General features: G+C 41.0%; 1 protein-coding gene across 1 annotated transcript in view; it reads right to left on the bottom strand.

The window, feature by feature from the left end:
* The window catches only part of RALGPS1 (Ral GEF with PH domain and SH3 binding motif 1), a 364,308-nt gene that overhangs the window by 239,771 nt on the left and 105,738 nt on the right, over positions 1 to 18,799 (bottom strand). Inside the window, exon 5 of the mRNA XM_023730758.1 lies at positions 6,089 to 6,172. Coding sequence (XP_023586526.1) covers positions 6,089 to 6,172 — 84 coding nt within the window. The remainder of the gene's footprint in view (positions 1 to 6,088; positions 6,173 to 18,799) is intronic.

The raw sequence follows: 18,799 nt of genomic DNA, 5'->3' as shown, positions 1-18,799 counted from the left end.
GCATTTAAGGCCAACCCTCTATAATGTGGCCTTAACCTTCCTTTCAGCTCATAACTTCTAATACTCTGCACCCTTTTTTAAAAATGTTAATATATTTATTAGTATATTCCTAACAAGAATTAGTAAATTTGTTTAGCTCCCTATTCTCTCACTCCTGTCCCCTAGTAACCACTAATCATCTTCTGTCTCGATGGATTTACTTAGTCTATAGATATTTCATATAAGTAGGATCATACAATATTTGCCCTTTTGTGTCTGGCTTATTTCACTTAATATAATGTTTGCAAGGTTCATCCATGTGGTGGCATGTATTAGAACTTCATTTATCTTTACAGCTGATTAATACTCCACTGCATGTATATACCACATTTTGTTTCTCCATTCATCTGTTGATGGGTACTTGGGTAGTTTCTACCTTTTGGCTACCGTGAATAATACTGCAATGAAATTGATGTACACGTGTCTGAGTTGCTGCTTTCAAGTCTTCTGAGCATCTACCTAGGAGTGGAATTGCTGGGCTTTCAGGTTTAGTTTTCTCTCTTTTTTTTTTTTTATAATAGTCATCCTCCAAAAAAAAAACCCCACTGGCTGTCAAGTCGATTCTGACTCATAGCGACCCTACAGGACAGAGTAGAACTGCCCCAGAGGGCTTCTAAGGTGCAGCTGGTGGATTGGAACTGTCAGCCTTTTGGTGAGCAGCCAGGCTCTTAACTACTGCACCACCAGGGCTCCACAGCCATCCTAGTGTGTGTGAAATGATATCTGGTCGTGGTTTTGATGTGCAATTCTTTGATGACTAATGATGTTGACCATCTTTTCATGTGCTTGTTGGCCATTTGTATATCTTCTTTGGAGAAATGTGTATTCAAGTTCTTTGCCCATTTTTAAATTGGGTTGTTAGTCTTTTTGTTGTTGTGTTTTAAGAGTTCTCTATATGTTCCCCTTATCTGACATATGGTTTCCAAATATTTTCTCCTTTTCTGTAGGTTGCCTTTTCATTTTCTTGATAATATCTCTTGATGCACAAAATTTTTTAATTTTGATGAAGTCCATCCAGTTTAACTATTTTTTCTCTTGTTGCTCGTACTTTTGGTGTCATATCTAAAAATCCACTGCCTGAAAGAAGGTCCTGGAGCTTCACTCCTACGTTTTCTTCTAAGAGTTTTATAGTTTTAGTTCTTATATTTAGGTCACTGATCCATTTTGAGTTAATTTTTGTATATGATGTGAGGTATGGGTCCAGCCTCATTCTCTTGCATGTGGGCATCCAGCTGTCCAGCACCATCTGCTGAAGACACCATCGAATGGATTTGGCCCTCTTATCGAAAATCAATTGGCCATAAATGTATGCGTTTATTTATGGATTCACAATTCTATTCCAGTGGTCTACATGTCAGTCCTTATACCAATACCACACTGTTTTGATTACTATAGCTTTGTAGTACATTTTGAAATCAGGAAGTGTGATTCTTTGTTCTACTTTGTTCTCCCCCACCCCCCCCCCACCCCAAGATTATCTTGGCTACTGAAGGCCCCTTGCAATTCCAATATGAATTTGAGGATTGGCTTTGCCATTTCTGCAAAAAGGCTGTTGGAATTTTAATAGGAATTGTGTTGTATCTGTGTATCACTTTGGGTAGAATTGATACCTTAATATTAAGTCTACCCATCCATGAACACGGAATGTTTTTCCAATTATTTAGATCTTCTTTGATTTCTTTCAGAAGTGTTTTATAATATTCTATGTAAAGGTCTTTCACGTCCTTGGTTAAATTCATTCCTAGGTATTTTATTCTTTTAGATGCTATTGTAAAAAGAATGGAGCCCTGGTGGTGCAGTGGTTAAGAGCTCGGCTGCAAACCAAAAGGTCAGCAGTTCAAATCCACCAGCTGCTCCCTGGAAACCCTTTGGGGCAGTTCTACTCTGTCCTGTAAGGTCACTATGAGTCGGAATCGACTTGACAGCAATACGTTTAGTTTTTTAGTTTTGGGTAAACAGAATGTTTTTCTTAATTTCCTCTTCAGATTGTTTGTTTCTGGTGTGTAGAAACACAACTGATTTCTGTGTGTTGATCCGGTACTCTGCAACTTTGCTTAATTCATTTATTAGCCCTAGAAGCTTTCTAGTGGATTTTTGGGATTTTCTGTATATAGTATCATGTCATCTATGAATAGAGATAGTTGTATTTCTTCCTGACTCAAATGACTTTTACTTCTTTTGCTTGCCTAATTGGTCCGGCTAGGACTTCCACTACAATGTAGTGGTGAACAGTAGCAGTGAAAGTAGGCATACTTGTCTCGTTCCTGATTTTAGAGCTTTCAGCTTTTCACCATTGAGTATGGTGTTCACTATGGGCCTTTCACAAATGCCCTTTATTTTGTTGAGGAATTTCCCTTCTATTCCTAATTTGCTGAGTACTTTTATCATAAAACGGTGTTGGATTTTTGTCAAATGCCTTTTCTGTGTCAACTGAATGATCATGTGGTTCTTTTCCTTCATTTTATTAATGTGGTATTACATTTATTGATTTTCTTGTATTGAATCACCCTTGCATTCCTGGGATAAATCCCAAATGATCATAGTGTACAATACTTTTAATATGCTCTTGAATTCAGTTTGTTAGCATTTTGGTGAGGATTTTTACAACTAGATTCATAAAAGGCAGTGGTCTCATAATTTAATCCTCAAAAACCACTTGCAATTGTCAGTATCATTTTATGAATGAGGAAAGTGAGGCTCAGGTAGGCCACCACAAGAGATCCCAGGATCATACAGCTAATGAGTTGTAAAGTTTAGACTTGAACCTAGGTTCGTTTGATTCTCTGAGACCACAGTTCTTGGCCTGTTGTCCACAGACCCCTAAAGTGTCCATGTGCAAACCTGAGGGAGGCTGTGAACCCCCTAAAATTAAATGCAAAATTACTTATCTGTGCATTTTTCTGGGAGCAGATACATACATACATATATATATATATATATATATATATATATATATATATATATATATGTATAAAATAGTATCATCAGTATCATCAGATTCGCAAAAGGACCCATGATCCAGAAAAGACTGAAAACTTCTGTGCTATATAGTGAACACTGGGCCTGGCACATAACAGGCCTTTAACGAACTCAACTGAGCTCTTCCCTCTCAGCCACTCTATGAACAAATCCCAAGGAACTCATACCCTATAAAGAAGCAGGAAAGCCACCATGGGCTGACAAGGACACTGGCCAATGGGGTTCCGGTTTGGCCACAAAGAGCCTCAAATCCCCTAGCAAACTCCTTCACATTCATCCTTTCCTCCCCAAAAATGTTTGGGCACTTACTTCATCCCAGACACTGCACTAAGAGCTCTCCATATGATCATTTCATTTAATCTTCATAGCAACCATGCAAGGTAAGCACTATTATTATTCTCATTTACAGATAATGACACTGAGGCTCAGAGAGGTAAGTGACCTGCTTTTCTTTATCTGGAGTCTGATGAGAAGTTCTGTTCTCACATATAAAAGGGCTGCCAGAAAGGGATGCCAATGAGTTCATCTCAGAAAAAGTAGCTTCAATAGCTGACCAGACCTGGCCTCTGGCTAGTTTTCAAATCAGAGTCACCAGCTGTCTGCAGGAGCGGCTTGCTCTACAATAGGTGACATGCTGGCAGGAAGACCATTTCCCAGAGCATTCTGTTTGGGGAAATGCGACTTCACTTCTGGCTCTTTTTACCCACTTGGTCAGAGCTGGACACAACGCACCCTTTGCCAAGCTGACCTGGCATCAGCATGCAAAGCAGATTACATCAGAGCCCCCAACATCTCTCCTCCGGGAGCTCTAAGGCTGACAGAGGTGGAGTGTAAGCTGGCTCCCAGTTAAATAGTTTTGTTAAGGAAACTATGAATCCCTTGCTAGACTGTGCACATCTGTTTTTTTGTTTTTTCTAAACACTAAGCCCAGTTGAAAGGATTTTTAAGTGAAAGAAAAAAGGAAGCAAAAGGCTTCAGAACGCTTTTCAAAACAAACGGTGTACAGTGTCTATCCCAGATGCATCTAGGCCTTTCTTAAAACCCACTGCTGTCAAGTCAATTTTGACTCAGAGTGACCCTATAGGACAGACTAAAACTGCCCCATAGGGTTTCCAAGGAGTGGCTGGTGGATTAGAATTGCCAACCTTTTGGTTAGCAGCCAAACACTTAACCATTGTGCCACCAGACCTTTCTTAGTTCCTATTGTATCTCATAAAATAACAATAAGGCTAACTCTAGCCTTGATCTTCAAACTACAAGCTAGTGCTTCTCTGAGGCTCCCACTGTACATGGCGTGGTAGCCCAAGACTAGAGAAGCCAGGAGAGGGTTGCGCAATAGTGATGCACCTCTAAGTGAAGGCCCAGCTGGAGGGAGGGCCCAAGGGGAACCTTGGTCCCATCACTCAGAGGTCCAGTTACACACACTGTGTAACCTCTAGGCCACTATCCTCATTTGAAACCAGAAAAATAAGAATAAAGATGAAAAACTGTCAGCAGCACAGTTTGGGGTTTTGGTTTATCTGAAAAAGTCTATCTATTGCAGGGTGCTATCTACTGAAGGTCATGTTTTGGCAGACCTGGCTGAGAGATCAGAAGCTTGCCCCCCTCAGTTGGTCCAAGTCCCCACAATCATCACTCCAGTAAGTGGGAATGCAGATCTTCATACCTAGAGCAAAGGTTCTGGTTGGACTGAGTCTGTTCTATAGTAGTATGGGGCCAGTGACCAGGCCATTGGGAATTCAAAGAAATTCAATTCAAGAAGTGTTTCCTTGAAGAAAACAAGATACAAGGGAAAGATCAGTCCAAACGACTAACGGACCACAACTACCACAGCCTCCACGAGACTGAGTCCAGTACAACTAGATGGTACCCAGCTACCACCATTGACTGCTCTGACAGGGATCAAAACAGAGGGTCCTGGCCAGAGCTAGAGAAAAATGTAGAACAAAATTCTAACTCACAAAAAAAGACCAGACTTACTGGCCTGACAGAGACTGGAAAAACCCCGAGAGTATGGCCCCGGACACCCTTTTAGCTCCATAATGAAGTCACTCCCGAAGTTCACCGTTCAGCCAAAGATTAGACAGCCCCATAAAACAAATGAGACTAATGGGGCACAACAGTCCAGTGACAAGGACTAGAAGGCAGGAGGGGACAGGAAGCTGGTAATAGGGAACCCAAGGTCAAGAAGGGACAGTGTTGACATGTCGTGGGGTTGTTAACCATTATTATAAAACAATATGTGTACTGTTTAATGACTATTTTAACAAACTATTTGTTCTGTAAACCTTCATCTAAAGTACAACTAAAAATAAATAAATAAATAAAAGAAGTGTTTCCTGAGCACCGCATTCATTCATTCCAAATATATTTACTGAGGGTCTACTATATGCTTGACACTGGGCAAGGTAGTAATGACTAAGATAGACATGGTTCCTGCCCTCATGGAGCTCACAGACTGGCAAGGAAGATGGATGTTAAAGAAGTACACAAAATGAGGACAAATGAGTAAAGAACCACAATGGAGTACAGGGTGTAATGAGAACAGGTATGATGGGGAGACCTCATACAGGCTGGGAATTTAGGTAAGGTTTCTCTGAGGAAGTGACATTTAGGCTTAGATCTGATTGGTAGCTGAACAGAAAGGAAGAGTGTTCCAGCTGAAAAAAGAGCACATATGGGGACCTGGTAAGATGGAATGCATCAGGAAAGAGAAGGAAAGACAGGATGGCTGAAGCCCACAGTAGGAGGAGGAGAGACAAAAGGTGAGGCTGAGGGGTGGGCAGAAGTCAGATTCATTTTGCAGGACCTTGCAGGGCACATTAAGGCATTCAAACTTTAGCTGAAGTGTAACTGGAAGGCACTGAAGTGATTTAAACATAGAAAAGGCTTTTTCAGCTATGTGGAAAATAAACCGTGACAGTGCAAGGGTGGATAAGGGCACAAGCGTTCAGGGAGAGGGATTTGGACCTAAAGCAAGATGCCTGGGATGGAACGCTGGTAGAGCTCCCAGCCTATAAGGGACAACAGACTGTTACCTGGACAGGCACATGCAAGGGGTGCTGCTTACCTGGTTAAACCTCCGGGTAAAGGCCACAACGTTGGGGGCAAGACTATGTTTCTCCTTCTTACTCCATCCACAGCTGGCTAGTTCCTAGGAGGCACAGAATCAATTTCAACTGTGATTCTAATGGATACAAAACACACCAGGTACATCTAATCTGAATGTGCACATACAGGCAAGGAAGGACTGAAGGCCTGGCTATTCACGCCTTCACTCTGTAGGTGGAGGTGCATCCTGGAGACCCAAGGGGAAAACAAGAAGTTGAATGCTTTTCTCCATAACTCTAGCCACATTTCCCAGACCTCCTGCACCAAAATATTAACCCTGCTAACGCCATTCTGACAGCTTCTCTGGGACCAGAAGTCCTTTCTTACAATGCAAATTGTCTGGAGAGGGCAAAATCTTTTGACGAGTAGGATTCACCGCTCCCCGCCAAAGACGCAATTCCCAGGGCCCCAGGCTAACTTAAAATTAAAATTTGGCTGAAGAATCTCAAATTTCACTGGTGACATGACATCCTCCATTCCTAGAGTCAGGCAAAGTCCTGGTCCAAGGTGCTTGTGGGAATCCTGGCTGAGGGCAATGGGCAGCTCTGGTTACAAAATGAATGACCTGGACTTGGGAACACACAGGAACTAACCAAAAACGAAGAAACACAGCTTCTCTTCCTGGCTTCTTTACATCTGTAAACGGCATCACCACCCTTCTAGTCACCCACAAGAGAAAACTCAACCATCCTTGACCCCGCCGAGTCCCTGACACTCTCACAAGTTAGATCCCAAGTAACAGTAATAACAGATATTAACTAATCTTACCATTTATCAAGAATGCCTATGTGCTAGGCAATGGATTAGGTACTTCACATATGTTATCTCATAATTCTCACCACAACCATTTTAACAAAGTTAAAAAAGAAAGCAGCCCCCACAATCACATATTAAAAAGAACTAACGGAAAGAATCTTTAATATTTTACTCTTCTGAACGAACATTTTGAATTCCTTACAGATATTAAATTTTATACCTCCCTCATTCTTTTGAATGAATATTGTGACTCCACTTATTTTCAAATGTATATATGAATCTCTTTCAGATGTAAGAGTTTACTCTGTTGATGTGATCCCTCTTGTTTGGAAAATGTATATTTGAGTCTCTTTTCAAATGTATATTTGACCTACCTCACTTACACTTGCTGTTGTTGTTAGCTACCCATCCGACCTTCATGGCAACCCCATGCATAACAGAACAAAGGCTGCCTGGTCCTGCACCATCCCCACGATTGGTTGTGGATCTGACCGTTGTGATCCATAGGGTTTTTGTTGGCTGGCTTTTGGAAGTAGATCACCAGGTATTTCTTCCTAGTCCATCTTAGTCTGGAGACTCTGCTGAAATCTGTTCAGCATCACAGTAACACACAAGTCTCTGTTGACAAATAGGTGGTGACTGTGCAGGAGGTATACTGGCCGGGAATTGAAACCCGGTCTCCCACATAGAAATCGAGAATTTTACCACTGAATCACCAACGCCTCACCAGTTACACTTACTCCCCCTTAAAATATTTACTTGAATCACTTTACAAATGTATATTTTGGGCCTTTTGAAGTTTATTTGTGAGGACAAGGGCCTCTTTCCCCTATGGGTCCTAAAGCCAGTCCTGGAAAGGTGTGAATTGTAATCAAATATAAAAGTGAACTGATGTTCAAGGACTGAGTGTGGTTGATGCCCAATTCCTGGCTGGTAGTTGTCCCTTTGTTTTATCCTGAAATTTTTTGTAAACAGCAGAAGTTGTGTGTGTGTGTGTGTGTGTGTGTGTGTGTGTGTGTGTGTGTGTGTGTGTGTGTGTGTGTAAATTCAGACTCTGTGGTCTTATTTCTACACTGTAAGTAACTTAGGAAAGCATTTTGAAAGGGAGCAGTGTGGACCTTACAGTCAAGACAGACCCAGGTCACATCCTTACTCTCCACACACCAGGTGCACGATTCTAAGCACATTACTTAGCTTCCTGGAACCTCAGTTTTCTCATCTTAAAGTGGGTGTGGGTATGATATTATATTTATCTGTGAAGTTTAAACAATTAAATGAGATCTTTAAAAATAATGATTAAAAGAGATTTTTAAAAAATGTAAGGTGCCTAGCACATGACAAGTGCTTAATAAAGGTTATTTCCCTTCCTCTTCCCAGGGTCACACTGCTATTAAGTGACAAAGGCAATATTCAGACTCAGCTCTAACTCCAAACACCATCTTCTTTCTCCCATACCACACTTTCACTGCTGTCTTGGAATTACCAACAAAATCTAGTATTATTTCTCTTTTATTTTGCTGATGTCATATGGGCAGGAACCAAATCAGGTACTTCACACATCTGCCCTGAATTTATTTGATCTGAACACTTCTAAGACCCTAATTCAAAAACTACACGTAGAGTTGTTGAGTTTTGACAATTCCCTAAGGAACCTTTTGCAATGAAGGATACCTAACATTTAAAATTAAAATCTCAGAAGAGTACAACATTGTTTGAGAAGTACTTTGATAAAACGGAAGGAACAAAGGACTTGGATCCAAAAGAGCCCACTCTAAATCCCAGCCCTGTCACCTACTTCCTTGGTGACCCCAGGCAAGTTACAGCATCAGGTTCATCCCTGATAAAAACAGGGATGTGGAAACTAACCCTGCTGAATTGTGGCAGAGACTAAAGGAGGTAACACCAGACAAAGGAGGTAACATGCTGGGCACAGGGTCTGGCTCACAGCAGATACTCAAGAAACATTTGTTGAATGAATGAATCAGTGTTGAAATTTCCCAAATTCACTGCGGAAAGATTTATCAAGATGTCAAAAGAAGTAAGACCATTCTATTTGTACTAAAACAAGTACTGGGCCCAACCTCTTTGGCACTGCTCCTCTTCTGTGTTTGGCCTTATACGATTGCGAGAGATTCCATCTGTGCAAAGTGGGTTTGGAAAATGTGAAGTAACAGAACAAAGCTCTTCCAGTCCCTCATGCCTATAAAAAATACATGCTATGAAACTGATTTGAGTGTAATTAAGTTAAAATTGGCCAGAGGAGAGAGGGCAGGTTCTAGAAGGGACACAAGGAGTTGGGCTGAGTCTGGTAAGACCCTGGTAGCTCTGTATCCCTGGTGAGGCACTAAGCTGACTGCGGGTTGCCACATGCCTCTTCCCAAGGGCACCAGGGCCCTGATCTCACTCAGGCCTTCCTTTGCTCTGAGCTTTTTGCTGAGGTCAACCGGACGTAAAAGGAGAATAGGAGTCTGTACAGTCCTCTGCCAGCTTCTTCTGGGACTTCTCTGTCATGTAGTTCATCAGGGAGAAAACAGAAGCTATGAGAGGAAACTTCCTGCCACTAAACTTACAAATTTACCTGCATCCTCCCCCTTCCTCTGGCTTTAATGGAAGCAGGCCCCTTTCCTTTCCAGGACCCACTCTCCTCCTGGGCTCTGGATCCCACCCCCTCCACCTTCTTAGAGGCCTTGTGCTCTGAAGCCCTCTTTCATTCCTGTATCTTCAACCCTTTCCTCTCCAATTTCTCCTTCCGACTAGCATTTTAATATGCATAACCTTCCCCGTAATAACAATTTTTAAAAAGACACCTTTCCTAGACCTCACGTTCTTCCAGCTCCTGATCACTCTTTTGCTTCCTCTTCACAGGCGAATTTCCTGAAAACATTGTCCATGCACTGTTTCAACTTACTTTCCTCTCCACCCTGCCATATATACTGCCATGACTTCAACCAGAAGGCTATATCCAGCCCAGGTTTCTCTTCTGAGCTCCAAACCAGGACATTCAACTGCCTCCTGGCCACACTTTCCTTGGCATCCCACAGACACCCAAAAATCAGCAGGCCCAGAACCGAAAGGGTATCTGACCAGCTGCCTTATATAAAAAACTCCTAACACTGTGAGACTCATTTCAACATTCATTATGGTAGGCAAAGGAGAATGTTTATTACAAAGAACTGTCTATGGAGAAAAAAATCCCTAACTGCTGCAAAAACAACTTTGTCTTAATACCTTATCTGCAAACACTCCTAGGTGACAGCAAGAGTCAACACTGGTTTCAGCTCACCCTGCAAAACTTCTCTGGGCCACACTGCCAGGAGGCTCTCCCCCTGCCCCCTCACTGCCTCCGCCAACTCCCAACTTTGAGCTTAGAGGTCCAAGAGTCAGATTCTCTGAGGTGGCCTGGAAAAGGTCTGGTCTTGAGCATGTCTGGGGTCACTGAGGTAAGGCCCTGGAAGAGAAGACCTGGGAAGTGGTGACAAGTACTCCCTAAAGACCCCCACAGGATCTAGGCCACCAGGCCATAAGACACTGGCGTCAGCACATGGCCTTTCCACATGTGTGCTTAATCCTGACTGTAGTCTTATCTAAATCACGTTCCTAAAACCTGTCCACATACATCAACTCAAGGAATGTCATGAAATCAGACCTCAAAGACTACCACAAGGCTGGTAGCAGCCAATGGCACATCAATATTTGCTCAGCAGCAACCTTTTTTTTCCTTTCTCCTCCCTCCGTATTTCTCCTCATTCCTCCCATCCTGCCCCCTGGTAAAAGAATAAAAAAGGAAATAACTGCCAGATTTTCTCATGAACAATACTCAGAAGAACTGGTGGGAAAATTACACACTTAGCTAAGGGAGTTCTAGAAACATCCCAGGAAGTGAGTGACCTACTGAGGCAGCAGGGGAGAGAGGGCCAGTTTCTGGGATGGAGGTGGGGTCTGACTGAGGAGTGAGGCTTTCAGGGTCTAGACTCTGAGGACAGAGTTAAGACTAGGCTCAGGGACAGGAAACAATGAAGAGTGTCTGGTACGTCCTTCAGAAATGACAGAACTCCCTGACAAGTGTTCCATCTGGGTAGGTTGGGGGCTTGGCACAGACCTGGTGGAGGTGCTGGCTATGGTCTCAGGAGCGAGCTCTGAGGCAAAAGGCTTGTAATACAACAGGCCACAGAACGAAGTGGTTAAGTAGTCAGATGGACCAGGGTTGACATTCTGGCTCCACAAGCTACAAGTTATATGACCCTGGGCAAGTCACTTTAACTCTCAGTGCCTGAGTTTTCTCGTCTGAAAAATGGCATTATTAATAGTACCTCAGTCATAGGGTAATAAGGATTAGATGAGCTGACATTTACAAAGTGCTTAGAATAATTTCTGATATTGTAGGTACTTTTAATGTGTTTACTAAATAATAAAATAATGCTCATGGGAAAAGTCAGCACTGAGCAGGTGGGATTAAGGGCTGAAAATCTAGGCCAGGAGATAGCCTGGAGTCTAAAAATGAGGAGGCACCAGGAGAGCAGTCCCTGGACACCAGGACTCCAATTACACCCAAGGTGAGAGCCAAGGCCCAGCCAGAGGGAAGTACCAGCAAGATTTACTGAGCATCTACTTGGTGCCAGGAACTGTGCTAAAAGTTTCGCACATATTTCATCCTCACAGACCCTCAGGGTAGGTGGGATTGGTATTGCCTCCAATTTCTAAATGAAAAAAATACATAAAAGATAGGTGAATTAATTTGTCTGGGCATCACTCACAGACAGTGGTACAGGTAGTGGAATCCCATCCTCCCCAAAGCCAGGACAGAGCCATGAACCTCAGCTGGGATTCCAGGAGCTCCCAGTCTAGGGGAGAACTGGGTGACATGAAGGAATAGACCGAAGCAGAGCCCAGGCAGGGCTTCTGAGACCACCCCCCACCACCCGCCTGAGTCAGAGCTAGTCCAGAAATCAAGATGCCAAAAATATATAGAGTTAGTGTTTACTGAGTGTTTATTGAGGTTGCCACTTAAGTGCTGGAAACCCATTGCCATCGAGTCTGACTCCAACGCCCAAGCTCTGGCTGGTGACAGAAAAGCTAAAACTCAGAACAATCTGAGGCTGCTAACTAGGCTAAGGGAAGCAAAAGGAGCTTTTCAGTTCTTTTAGGCAACAAATGAACCACAGTTTATGGATATTCTAATTGGGAAAAAACACTTGCCTGTTTTCTCTCAAGGAGCACCCCTCCAATACAGTGGAGGGAAGAAGTACATCCAGTACCACTAGCTCTCCCCTAGGTAAAATCTGCAGTTCTAGCAGATCCTAAAAGTTATTAATAAAATATTAATGCTTTTGTTTTTATATATTTCACTGTAAACACAATTAAATATCTCCTTACACTCAGTTATAACCCTTAATGAGACCATTAATCAAACATTTGAGAGAACAATATAGTTGGTGACTAAAAACAGGTTTCAGAAGAGAGAAGCTGAATCTACCACACTGTCCCTGTGACAAACCCAAAATCATTTACTATTCTTACTATATTAAGTTCAAAATAGGTGACAAGTTCAAATGATACACCAGACACATTTTCCTAACTCCCTCCTGAGACACCTCTGATAAAGCACAGAAGTAGAATAAATGATAAACTAGAAAAGAGAATGGGGGTGGAAAGGCATTACCCTGAATGAGAGATTGAAATACATTTCTGGAAGCAGAAATCAGTATGTTGTTTGATCAAATGGTAATAGATGGTTTCAAGCTAGAATATGCCATGAGGAGGCTGCAAAGGCAGTGGGAGTCAGGCTGCCTAGTGGAACCACAGTTTGAGTCTCTTGGCTCAAAATCATCAGAAACAATAAAGGGAAGACAATTAGAGGTCAGTGTATTGGACAATGGCCCAGTTAGCACTCCCACCTGCTGCCTCAGAGCACAGGTGGCCGGTATCCACCTCTAGGCAAATAACAGGATGGGGAGAATTAAAGGCTTCTGGTGTGGATCTTGGCACCTCCAGAATAAAGCTCCCCTCTTGCCAGCATTTGGAAGACTACATCCTGCAAGCCAGTCCCCCGCTCTCTCACCCTGAAGTGAAGGCATACCTGCTGTGTTTTGCCCCATGCCACTTCCGACCCAGGAGAAAGGCCAGGTGGGAAAAATCATAAACAAACAACTACAAGTCACCAGGCATATGAGTTAAAACAGCAGAATGAAAGAAAAAAAGCTAAAATAAATAGAAAAATTGATCTTTGAAGAAGAAGAGATAATTCAAAGGCAAAAAGTTAAACTTAAAAAAAAAAAAACTCTAATGTACTTAGATTTTACAAGATACTATATCCATAAAACAAAAATAGGAGTAATCAGGATGCTAATTAAAATATAGGAGGCTATTTTAAAAAGGAATAATCAGAGATTAGCGAGCAGGCCAATGGATTTTAAAAAGAAAATAGATTGCATAATGAAAAGACTCCATAGATCACATGGAAAATAAAATCCCAGAACAAAGAGGAAAAAGGCAAAGAAAGAATTTGAGAGGAGAAACTTAATTGAAGGGCAAAAAGATAATGTTGAGATAATCTCCCAGAAAGTAAAAAAAAAAAAAAAAAAAAAGGATAATAAGAGGAAAAATGTGAGAGAAAAGAGGGCCCATCTAGGAAGACCAACATTTGACTAAAAGAAGTTGCAGAAAGAAAGAAGAGGAAAAAATGGAGACACAGAAATAATCATTGTCCAAAATTTTTTTTAAAAAAAGTGCTAAAGAACAGCACAAGTTTTCAAGGGACTTGAAAGGACTCACTGTGGACACAGCAGAAAGAATAAAAAGGACCCACACCTAGACATAACCTTATTAATTTAGAATATTCTGATTAAAAAAAAAATCCAGAGAGAGGGAAAAAAAAGTTACTGACAACTGAATAAGACTGGCATCAAACTTCTCACAAATAACAACGAAGACAATGAAACAGTGCTTTTTGAAAGCTCACTTCTAAACTACAATTTTATGCCAGCTAAACTATCAGTCAAGTAAAAGCTTCTCTTGGACATGCAAGAAGCCCTGGTGGCACAGTGGTTGAGAGCTTCGCTGCTAACCAAAAGGTCGGCAGTCTGCATCCACCAGCTGCTCCTTGGAAACCCTATGGGGCAGCAGTTCTACTCTGCCCTATAGCGTTGCTAAGAGTCAGAATCAACTAGACTACAGCAAGTTTGGACATGCAAGAAACCAAAAGATGGTTTTTTGGAAAGATCAATAAAACTGATACACCTCTAGCCAGACTGATCAAGAGAAAAAGAGAAAAGATACAAATTATCAATATTGGGAATGAAAAAAGGGGTATCACTGCAGATTCCACAGACATTAGAAGGATAATAAGGGAATGTAATGAAGAACTTTATGCCAATAAATTTAATAACATAGATGAAACAGAGAAATTCCTTGGAAGATAAAAACTATTACCAAAATGCATTCAAAAAGAAACAGGTGAACCTAAGTGTGAAAATTAAAACCATAAAATTCTTAGAAGAAAATATAGGGGCATGGTTGTGAGACTTAGTTTTTAATGATGGATTTAACAGATATGACAACAAAAGCACAAGCAGCAAAAGAAAAAATAGATAAATGGGACCTCTTAAAAATTAAAGTTCATCAAAGAAGTTCATCCAAAAAAGTGAAAAAACAATCTACAGATTGGGAGAACTATAAATCCAAAAAGAGTCTAATATCCAAAATACATTTTTAAAAACTTCTATAACTTAAAAACAAAAAAGACAAACAACACAATCAAAAAATGAGCAAACGACTTGAAAAGACATTTCACCAAAGAGGCTACTCAAATTTCCAACAAGCACATGAAAAGATGCTCAACGTCATTAGCCACTGTTGTTGTTGTTAGGTAAAATCGAGCTGGTGCCGACTCATAGCAACTCTACATACAACAGAACAAAATACGACCCTGTCCTGTGCCACCCTCACAATCATTGCTATGCTTGAGCCCATTATTGCAGCCACTGTATCAATACATCGTGTTGAGGGTTTCCTCTTTTTCGCTGACCCTCTACTTTACCAAGCATGATGTCCTTCTCCAGGGACTGGTCCCTCCTGATAACATGTCCAAAGTAAGTGAGACGAAGTCTCGCCATCTTTGCTTCTAAGGAGCATTCTGGCTGTACTTCTTCCAAGATAGATTCGTTCGTTCTTCTGACAGCCCATGGTATATTCAATATTCTTTGCTAACACCATAATTTAAAGGCATCAATTCTTCTTTGGTCTTCCTTATTCACTGTACAGCTTTCGCATGCATATGAAGCAACTGAAAATATCATGGCTTGGGCCAGGTGCACCTTAGTCCTCGAAGTGACATCTTTGCTTTCTAATACTTTAAAGAAGTCTTTAGCAGCAGATTTGCCCAATGCATCATTTGATTTACTGACTGCTGTTTCCATGGGTGTTGGTTGTGGATCCAAGCAAAATGAAATCCTTGACAATTTCAATTTTTCTCTGTTTATCACGATGTTGCTTACTGGCCCAGTTGTGAGGATTTTTGTTTTCTTTATAGTGTGTCTTTATGTTATGTAACACACCTGACCAAGATAGTGGCAGAGGGGCCAAGCCTATCAGGTACTCCTCTGCTGTATTATAATCTGGTTTGGTGACGAAACGGGGTATCTACAGTTTTCTCATCTGAGAGCAATTCACTTCAGTAATTTGAAATAACACCCACTAGGGGCTTTGTGTGTGGAGAGAGGGAAGAGACAGAGTCCAGGAAGAAATGAACATGCAGATGGTGCTAAGTCTCCATAAGGCCTCTAAACCCCTGGCTAGACAGACCACAGAGGTGGAAAGAATCACTGGGGACAAATGGGTGCCTTCTGTGAAGTTGGTTGGGGGTAGGGTGAAGATAACTGAATGAGTAGAAGCAATTCATCTTCCTCTTTTTTAGTCATATTAGTTTCTACAGAATAACAACTCATTTACAGACAAATCAAATCCTCAAACTACCATCTGCTTTGAAAACATGTACATTTAGGGTCATGGAGATGATGCAAATTTCCCAAAACAGTCCCTTTCTAGCCCTAGTACTGTGCAGCTCTACACAATTAGAACCAGGTGTCCATGCAGGGCAGCAGCCACCTGCAACCTTGTGAACAATCTCCTGTCCATGTGACAGAGAAAGAGCCCCAATTAAACAGAAAGGAGAGCAGCAGCCGGCAGCTCGGCTCTCTCAGGTTAACAAACTGGGTAAGAGGCCCACCAGGCCACACATTTCTTTTCCACTCTTGGGAATATGTTCAATTCCCTTTCTCCATATTCTTGGGAAATGTTTTTTTGAAATACATCATTCATATGTTCTCTTTTAAAAAAGAATACTCTTTGTTTTTCTGATTAGGGAACTAACATATGCTCATTATAAAAGACTTGGGCAATACAGAAAACCCACAGAAGAAAAGTTATATCACTCATTAGCCTACAACCCAGAGAAAGCTAAAGTTTACATTTTGGTTTATCATGACATGACAATAGCTAACATTCACTGAGCACTTACTAATTGCCAGGCACAGTGTTTATCTCTTTACATACATTCATCTGTTGCTCACTAAATAGGTACTACTGTTGCCTCATTTTACAGATAAAGAAATGGAAGCTTAGTTGGAGAAATTAAGCAATTTGTTCAAATCCCCATATTTGGTCAGTGTGAGAGCCAGGATTCAAAGCCAGGCCTGTCTATCTCTGGAGCCTGGACCTTTAGCTGCAGAGCACCTCGGTCTCCAGAACAGTGGCCATTCCCACACTCACATGCACATGCATGCGTAAGCTCTCACACTCACTCTCACTCTCTCAACTGAGCTCATACTCTGTGGTTTTATAACCTGCTTTTGTCCTTCATACATTATAAACATTTATCACATCTGCTCCATCTCTCCTTTTATAGAATTCCTATTAGATACCCATTACATCTCTTATAGGTACCTTTCATAGCTCTTCATCTTTTTACTCATCATATTCTCTCTTTCCTTTCAGTTCTAGAAGACATTTTTAGCTTGTTTTTTATTACTTTGTTTTTCTGCAATATCGAATCTGCTGCTCACTGTTTCCATTGCAATTTAAATGTGGTAATCATGTTTTTCATCACAATTCAATCTTTATTCATCTTAATCTTTACACACTGCAGAGTCATCCTGAACACTGTGGGGAACACAAAATGAAATTTCCACAAGTATCTGCTTCCTAGAAGATGTGGATTCTGACCCAATCTTCGCATTGCCTTCCATTTTTTGACCAGCGGAAGCTTTTCCTACGTCTGGCGACTATGCTGAAAACCACATAAAACTGGAAAGATTATCCAAAGGCTTCAGGGCCATATGATTTTATCACTGACTCCTCTCAGACTTTCAAAGAACACAGAATATTTGTGCTAAATAATTTATTCCAGAGGACAAAAAGTTACAAAAAGAATCCACGAAGCCTAATACCTAATAAATACAGAATAACGGAGAAAAAGAATTATCCCTCATGACCTAGCAGGTTTGTCCAAGAAACAGAAGAATACGCTAGTATTATGAAAGCTATTAACACAATACGAAAAAAGTCACCTGGTCTTCTCAATAGGAACAAAAATGTAACTGACAAAATGTAACTCATTTGAGATTTGAAAAGAGAAGAAAAAAACAACTTCTTAGAAATTTAGTAGTATCTCTCAAACCAACAGCCATCATTATAAAACTAAGAGAAACACTATAGGAATTCCAGTTGAAATTAAAAGCGACACGTGGTGCAGTCTTTCTCAACTGGGTTCCTTATCCGTACCATTCTAAGAATAGTACAAACCCACTGCCATCAAGTTAATTCCGACTCACAGCGACCCTACAAAACAGGGTAGAACCACCCGCTAGGGTTTCTAAGGCTGTAATCTTTACAGAAGCAGTCTGCCTGCCACATCTTTCTCCCACAGAGCGGCTGGTGGGTTCAAAAAGCCAACCTTTTAGTTAGCAACCAAGCACTTAACTACAGCATCACCAGGGCGGTTAATTCATTACATACAATGGACACTTTTGGGCATTAGGCTTAATTCTCTCATGAAACCTTGGTCAAGAAAGTCCTAGAAGCTCAAACCCAGCATTGTCCAATGTATAATGGACATTGAAATATAATGCAAGCCACATATTTTAAATTTTCTAATAGCCATGTTAATGAACGTAAAAATAGACAGATGAAACTAATTTGAACAATTCATTTTATTTAATTCAATATACAGTAAAACCTGTGAAAGCCGGAACTCAACAGGCCTGCCTTGTTTTTTCTAGGTCTCACAAGTTTTCCGCCTTTGACATGGGGCAGTTTTACCACTTTTCTATTGCTCATTTTAGTGGAAAATATTTGAGTTTTCCTTCTCTGGCAGGTTTCCAACTTTCAGAGGTTCTAGCTTTTGTAGGTTTTACTATATCTAAAATATTATCTTTCAATGTGTAATCAATATAAAATATAAAAAATTATTGCTATTTTACTTTTTTTGTTCTAAGTCTTTGAATTCTGGTTTTGTTTTTTTTTTTATTGTACTTCAGGTGAAGGCTTACGGAACAAATAGTTTCTCATGAAACAGTAGTACACATGTTGCTTTACGACATTGATTAACAACCCCACAACATATTAACCCTCTAACTTCTCAACCTTTCTTTTCTTGGTGAAAATACGCAAAGCCAAAGATACACCATTTGAAAAATTTCTACATGCACAGTTCAGTGACATTGACTACGCTCTTCCAATTGTGCTGTTATTCTCAATTAAGATGAAGTCTTACAGAACAAAATAGTTTCTCATTTGACAGTTACTACAAATGTTGCCCTATGACACTGGTTAACAATCTCACAACACATCAACAATATCCTTACTCAACCTTGGGTTCCCTATCACCAGCTTCCTTGTCCCCTTCTGCCTTCTGGCCCTT

Source organism: Trichechus manatus, unplaced genomic scaffold, assembly GCF_000243295.1.
Source record: "Trichechus manatus latirostris isolate Lorelei unplaced genomic scaffold, TriManLat1.0 scaffold00038, whole genome shotgun sequence".
Lineage (NCBI taxonomy): Eukaryota > Metazoa > Chordata > Mammalia > Sirenia > Trichechidae > Trichechus > Trichechus manatus.
Note: the sequence above shows the minus strand (reverse complement) of the source record. Positions and strands in the feature narration are given on the sequence as shown.